The 7,580-nt window shown below is 44.5% G+C and overlaps 1 protein-coding gene across 1 annotated transcript; it reads left to right on the plus strand.

Moving 5' to 3' along the window:
* The first annotated feature begins 1,051 nt into the window (after positions 1-1,051).
* LOC118543976 (ubiquitin carboxyl-terminal hydrolase 51) lies at positions 1,052-4,989 on the plus strand. The gene is made up of 3 exons (XM_078065547.1): positions 1,052-1,186; positions 1,657-2,012; positions 2,188-4,989. Exon 3 carries the CDS (start codon positions 2,237-2,239, stop codon positions 4,343-4,345), a length of 2,109 nt encoding a protein of 702 aa, XP_077921673.1. The 5' UTR covers positions 1,052-1,186; positions 1,657-2,012; positions 2,188-2,236; the 3' UTR covers positions 4,346-4,989.
* The last annotated feature ends 2,591 nt before the right edge of the window (positions 4,990-7,580 follow it).

The raw sequence follows: 7,580 nt of genomic DNA on the forward strand, positions 1-7,580 counted from the left end.
TTATTGAATCTCTTTGATGTCCTAAAATCGCTGACATTCATTTTGGGAAGGAACCTATGATACCACCCCTGAGCCTGAGAGAACTGAATCTTAATCCTGAGGTTTAGAAAGGAGGTGCCTGACTGTTCCAGAGAGATTAAATGTAACATTAAACATCTTCACTGATAAGTAGGATTGGGATTGGACAGGAAGGGCAAGAAGCCCTAGAGATAGCAGCTTTCACAGGGCTTGTGGCCTTGGATGCTGTGTCTGTTAAAGAGAAGGAAAAATCTCCTGGGCTATGAATTCCTGGAGGACACAAATCATTTTATTCTGTATTTCTCACAGCACAATCTAGCACAGTAAGACAGTTATGGGATCCATGTACACTTGTTGAGTGGGTGTTCCCATACATGAACTGTTTAGGAGGGATAATCTGGTGAACTGAGCAATAACTTTGAGAGAATTTGGAAAGCCAGAAGTGTTCTCTTTTTCTCTACTGTAAGTACCAGGCATTGTGCTACAGGCAGATTTTAAGATGCGAACTGAGAAACAGATGTGAAACAGGTGCCACAAAGATCCTTTACATATGCTATGATTTAGTGTTCATAACAGGTTAGGATTATTATCCCTACTTTTGTTTAACAGACGACACAGCTAAGGCTCAGGGAGGTTAGGTGTTTGATCTGAGCTCACACAGCTAGTGAGTGCCTGGGCTCTCCTATCTGAGTCTGAAGCCCTTACTAATGCTTCCTCTCACCACACTCCAGAATAATATTCCTCTCTCCATTTAACTCCCAGAGATCAGATTTTGATGGGTCCGAGGGATTTGTGCCAGAGCGTTGCCATCCTTGCAGCCACCCAACCCCCACTCTAATGAATCTTTTATCCCCCCCCTGCGGAGTGCTGGCCTGGAGCCAGGTGAGACCAGAACCTCCATTTCAGGGGCTTTCTCTAGAATCTGTCGCTGTGGTTACCTCCAGTAGACTCTGTTTCAGGAAGAGGTCTGACCAAGCAGGACAGCGGTGACATTCATGACTGCAGGAGAGAAGAATCCGGGGCTGGGGGCCACACGTCGAGAGGGGAGGGGCCAGGGGGCGGCCCCCTTGTGACCAGCCCTGAGGAGAGGTCAGGAAAGAACGTTGGCTGAGGAGCGCCTGTACAGCAGCAGCTGCTGACGTTCTGTATCACGCGCCTGTGGCCCAAGGTAACCCAGACCTTTAAACAAACAGCGGGGCCGGGGGCGTTGCGGGGACGGAGGCGGGAAAGGGCAGGGACTTTGGGGGTCGCACACTGAAGACAGGGGCGGTGAACGCGTGGAGGGCATGAGAAGGAGTCCGAACTCTCTGAGAAATAGGGAATGAAGGAAATACTGAAGCAAGAAACGAAGTGTGAGAAGGAACACAAGCGCGAAAAAAGCGTGAGAGGGCGCAAGAGCTTGGCTGACCAAAAGTGCGCTTGGAGGTAGGGACAAGGGTGGAACACACCCAGCCCCAGCAGCATAGGTAAGGTGGGAGCAGGAGGACACTATCTTTCCCTGAGCCCATTTTCCATAGGTGGTCCCCTTTTAGCCATTTTTAAGGTAAAATGTTGGCCCCAGTTATTTTTGCTTGTTTGTTTTGGGGTTTTGTTTTGTTTTGTTTTGTGTGTTTTTTTTGTTTGTTTGTTTGTTTTTAGAATATAAGGAAAGAACGTCAGAGGAAGCTGTACTAAAGCGAGGCTGCGCAGGGCGCAGGAAAGGCAGAGGGTGGCGCCTTTTTTAAAGAAGATTCTATCTTCACCCTGAAGCTCAGGCCGTACCACACACACACACACACACACACACACACACACACACACCCCACGTTTCCTCAGGCCGTACCACACACACACACACACACACACACACACACACCCCACGTTTCCTCAGGCCGTACCACACACACACACACACACACACACACACACACACACACCCCACGTTTTCCTCCGTCTGCCTCCTATTCCCCCACCCCAGCCCCGCTCCGGGCACGATCGGATCGCCTTTAAACCAGGTAACCGCCTTGATCTCCACAGCAGCTCCGGGAGCTCCAGAGTGGAGGGGGTGGAGCCCGCAGCGGCCTCTGGCTGAGCTCAAGGTGGGAGGGGTCCCGGGGGCGCTAATGGCGCACCGCGGCCATGACGCTGGCCAGATCATTCACAGAAATCCCTGTCTCATTCCATCTACAGTCGCAGCTCCATTCCAGACGCCCTTCTTCTCAGGCCGGGCGGTGAGCTGATGGCCCAAGTTCGGGACTCGCCCTCCGGCTCTTTGGTCCGCTGGAGCTCGGGAGGTGGGGGAGGAGCCTCTCCCGAGGAGGCGGCTGAAAAGGCGGGGAAAATGGAGAAGGAGGCGGTGGGGGCGGCAAAGGCGTGTTCAGGCCAGGGAGCTGAGGAGATGAAGCTGGAGCCTTTACAAGAGCGTAAGCCTGCTCCTGAGAACTTGACGTGGAGTGACAGCGGCGACGATAAGAAGGTGCTCCCTTCAACCCCCCCTCGCTGTTACAGCAGCTCCTCGCCTCTTTGCGCGCGCCGCAAGCCCCGCCCTCGGCCCCAGCCCCGGGCCCGCTCCCGAGGCCCGCCTGGCCTCTTGGCCCCACCCCAGCCTCCATCCCATCCTTCCCCTCCGCCTCTGACCCGACCACAGCCCTGGCGCCGACCGCGGCGTAGATCCAGGCCGGGGTCTAGGCCCCAGATGCTGCAAAGCTGTTTTAGTGACCTAGGTGGCTCTGGGGATCGAGGTGGTTTAGGGGACTGGTTGCTGGAGGTGGAGTTTGATCAGGGTCCTACAGGCTGCTCTCATGTGGAGAGCTTTAAAGTGGCTAAGAACTGGCGGAAGAGCCTGAGGTTGATTTACCAGCGTTTCATATGGAGTGGGACCCCAGAAACTAGGAAACATAAGGCAAAGTCGTGCATCTGTCATGTATGTAGTACCCATATGAACAGACTCCACTCTTGTCTCTCCTGTGTCTTTTTTGGCTGCTTTACTGAGAAACATATTCACAAACATGCAGAAACAAAACATCACAATTTAGCTGTAGACCTCTATCATGGGGTTATATATTGCTTTATGTGTAAGGATTATGTATATGACAAAGACATGGAACGAATTGCCAAAGAAACAAAAGAGAAAAATTTGAAATTACTAACTTCCACCTCAAAAGATATTTCTCAACAGCAGTGTATGGCATCAGGTGTTGAAGAGAAGCATTCAACCTGTGAGTCAAAGGAACAGGAGCCAAAATTGGTGAAACCCAAGAAAAAGAGGAGAAAAAAGTCAGTCTATACCATAGGCCTGAGAGGGCTTATCAATCTTGGGAACACATGCTTTATGAATTGTATTGTCCAGGCACTTACCCATATTCCTCTACTGAAAGATTTCTTTCTCTCTGACAAGCATAAATGTATAATGACAAGCCCCAGCTTGTGTCTTGTCTGTGAAATGTCTTCTCTTTTTCATGCTATGTACTCTGGGAGCCGAACTCCTCACATTCCCTATAAGTTATTGCATCTAATATGGATTCATGCAGAACACTTAGCAGGGTACCGGCAGCAGGATGCCCATGAGTTCCTCATTGCAATATTAGATGTGCTGCATAGACACAGCAAAGATGATAGTGTTGGGCAGGAGGCCAGTAACCCCAACTGCTGTAACTGCATCATAGACCAAATCTTTACAGGTGGCTTGCAGTCAGATGTCACATGTCAAGCTTGCCATAGTGTCTCTACCACAATAGACCCATGCTGGGACATCAGTTTGGACTTGCCTGGCTCTTGTGCCACATTCGGTTCCCAGAGTCCAGAGAGAGCTGACAGCACAGTGAGTAGGGATGACCACATACCAGGAATTCCCTCACTCACAGACTGCCTACAGTGGTTTACAAGGCCAGAGTACCTAGGAAGCTGTTCCAAAATCAAATGTAGTAGTTGCCAAAGCTATCAGGAATCTACCAAACAACTCACAATGAAGAAATTACCTATTGTGGCCTGTTTTCATCTCAAGCGATTTGAACATGTAGGTAAACAGAGGCGAAAGATTAATACTTTTATCTCCTTTCCCTTGGAGCTGGACATGACTCCATTTTTGGCCTCCACTAAGGAGAGCAGAATGAAAGAAGTCCAGCCACCAACAGACTGTACATCCAACGAGAATAAGTATTCCTTGTTTGCAGTGATTAATCACCATGGAACTTTGGAAAGTGGACACTACACCAGCTTTATCCGACAACAAAAAGACCAATGGTTTAGCTGTGATGATGCCATCATCACCAAGGCTACCATTGAGGACTTACTCTACAGTGAAGGGTATTTACTGTTCTATCACAAGCAGGGTCTAGAGAAAGATTAGTCTTGCAAGACCACTTACCAGAAAAAAAGTGAAAGAAATGAATATACAAGGATCCTGAAGTGACACACAAACTTCCCTGGAATGGACGATGATAATAGCCAAACAACAACAAGCACCTCTTGAAATTTCACAAAAACCTACCTGGCATGGACAATGACAACAGCACCTATATGACAAGTAGCACCTTGATATGAAGAACCTATTTTACATGGCTTGTGGGTCTGTAAGAGGAAAAAAAATACTAACTAGTGACCATTTAGCCTTAAGAAATGGGAGGAGGGAGAAGAGGTTGAAAATGGTCACGTAAAGCATAATTAAATGAACAGAATGCTTTAGGTGGGAAGAGTGGGAATGGAAATGTTCTGCGAGTGCTATATGTCATTTGTTTCTACAAAAATACCATGGGGAATCAGGGAGTATTTCTACATTAACAAAAAACTTCACAATTAGTGTTCTAACTGTGGCTGATTAGTCAAATATTTTGAAAAAAGAATATTGTAAAAGAGATTTTATTTATTTATTTTTATTTTTTTTTAAAGATTTTATTTATTTATTCATTAGAGACAGAGAGAGAGAAGCAGAGGGAGAAGCAGGCTCCCAAGGAGCAGGGAGCCCGATGTGGGACTCGATCCCAGGACCCTGAGATCATGACCTGAGCCGAAGGCAGACGCTTAACCATCTGAGCCACCCAGGCGCCCAGTAAAAGAGATTTTAAAAAGCCTTAAAAGAAAACATTTAAAAAGGAAAAAACCTTTTTTTAATTAAAAAAAATGTTTTAAATGTTGAAAAAAATTAAATATTTTTAAAAGGAATGTTTCAAAATTTAAAAGTTTTTAATTTAAAATTTCAAAATGATTAATAAAATAAGGCTTAAAATAAATTTTAGAAATTCTTAGTTTACAAAAGGTAAAATGAATAAAAGAAGGACAAAGGTAAAAAATGAAAGTTTACAAAAAAGTTAAAGTGAAAGAAAGTTTTAAAAGGGGAGGGGAGCTCTTAAAAGTTTAAATAAGGGGCGCCTGGGTGGCTCAGTCATTAAGCGTCTGCCTTCGGCTCAGGTCATGATTCCAGGGTCCTGGGATCGAGCCCCGCATTGGGCTCCCTGCTCGGCCGGGAGCCTGCTTCTCCCTCTCCCACTCCCCCTGCTTGTGTTCCCTCTCTCGCTGTGTCTCTCTCTGTCAAATAAATAAAATCTTTAAAAAAAAAAAAAAGTTTAAATAAAATGTTAATATAAATAACTCTTTAAATTAGACCATAAAATAATGTATTGAAAAATGAGAGGTTAGCAAAATTCATGAACAGTTTAAGAAAATTTCCAAAAATACAGAATGGAATGAAAATTCAAATTTAAGTTTACAGAAAAGTTTTAAAGGAAAAAAAAATTAGCACAATTCAAGACAGACACAATTTGTTTAATTTTTTTAATTTAAAAAAATTTAAAAAGGAAAAGTTAAGAGAAAAATAGAGAATTTTAAGATATATAAAAACTTTAAGGAAGTCCAACTTGAGAGATTTAAATAAAAACTGAATATTTAAACAAGAAGGATAAAAATAAAAATTTTTAAAGAAAAACAGTTAAATAAAAATCAAATTTAAATTAAAAACAAGTAGAAAAAATATTAATATTTTAAAAACTTAAACAGTTTTATTTTTAAATTTAAGCATATTAAAATTCATACAGGTATGAAAACTAAAAGGAGATAGGAATAACAAGACAAAAAGGCTTGTTAATATTTCTGTTTGAGTTTTATGTTGATACATAAATAGAATTTGAAAAAAAAAATAGTCAACCATCATTTTACTACTCAATTGTGAGATCAGTGCAAGACCTGAACTCTAGCCTACCTTCCCTTTTCAAGTTCCACACCCCATCTGATTTCCTAAAGAGCTGTTTCTTAGGAAGAATCAATTGCATCCGAGAAAGATGAAAATAGTAGGGACTCTCTCCCATTTAGAACTGCATTATTCATACAAATTCTTTGCTACTGAAAAGTGGTTCTTGACAATTTAGTGGCTTAGGGATATTAGATTACAACTTAAGTTCTGGCTTTGATGTTTAAGCCCCATGGCCTGATTGAGGAAGTGGCAGGGACCCATATCTGAGGACATCCCACCCTCTCTTCCACTTCCCTCTCCATGGGGAAACAAGACCTTTATATAGTAAAGCTATGGGTTTGTGCTTGACAGTCTTACTCATTCCTTTACTTCCTCTCTTTTTTCCTTATTCCATCATTCATGCCTGGTTCCCTGAACCGCTTACTTACCTCCATCTCTGATCCCAGCCTGTAGAGCTCCTTCTTTGACTGTTTACCTGGTAGCTTCTATTCCTCCTTCAAGACCCAACTCACAGATGACTTCTCTGGAGCCTTTTCTGAATGCTCTAGGCAGGTATAAATTGGAAAATTGTATCTTCCTCACGCCTATATCCCTGTCACTGTGCCTCAAAGTACTTTGTCTGTACCTCAGTAATATTCTACTGTGATTCTACTGGAGCTTTGTGAGTGTCTGCCCCTCTGCACCAAGCATTCTGAGAACGGGGCCAAGCCTTATTCATTTCTGTGTTAATAAATGTTTGTTGAATGTGAGGATGAGTTCAGTTATTTGCTCTATTAATATGATCTCATTTATTTTATCCATCAAGCCCTCAATAGGTGTCCTGTGCTATAATACAGTGTGATCAGGGTTGTATCTTCCCCAAAGGAAGTGTATGAAATGCTACTCAGCTGCAGGGGATGGCTTAAGAAGGGAGGTGCTCAGTGAGGAAATAGCCAGGTTGTGTGGAGAGAGTACAAGGTACAACACAAGGAAAAGAGCAAAGCGTGAGAGTTGGTAGTCATGAAAGACTGGGTGGTGAGGGGGAGCAGAAGCTGAAGATGAGGCTGGGCTTTCTGGTATGTGTGCAGCAACACTGTTCCTCACCAGTGTCCCTGAGCTCCCCACAGTGTCTCTCATCTTATGACTGTGTACCACACTTCCCCATGGTGTACTGTACTAGTTTGCCTTCCCAGGAGACTGTGTACCTCACTATTCCACACTCTTTTATATCACATGGCACACCATGACTGACAGGGGAGTGATGTCTGGTGACTGTATTTAGTGGGGGAACTGTAGTTGCCTGCTTAGCACTCTAGCCCTTCCCCCATTCCTTGTGGTTCTGCTGGGGCTATTGACCACCTTGCAGTGCTCCTCTCACTCCTCCCCAGAGTGAGCATGTCCCACAGGATAGGCCAGATAA

Source organism: Halichoerus grypus, unplaced genomic scaffold (assembly GCF_964656455.1).
Source record: "Halichoerus grypus unplaced genomic scaffold, mHalGry1.hap1.1 HAP1_SCAFFOLD_97, whole genome shotgun sequence".
Classification (NCBI taxonomy): domain Eukaryota; kingdom Metazoa; phylum Chordata; class Mammalia; order Carnivora; family Phocidae; genus Halichoerus; species Halichoerus grypus.

What these genes read in the sequence shown, in the direction of transcription:
- LOC118543976 (XM_078065547.1), top strand. Translation starts at nt 2,237, where the DNA reads ATGGCCCAAGTTCGGGACTCGCCCTCCGGCTCTTTGGTCCGCTGGAGC.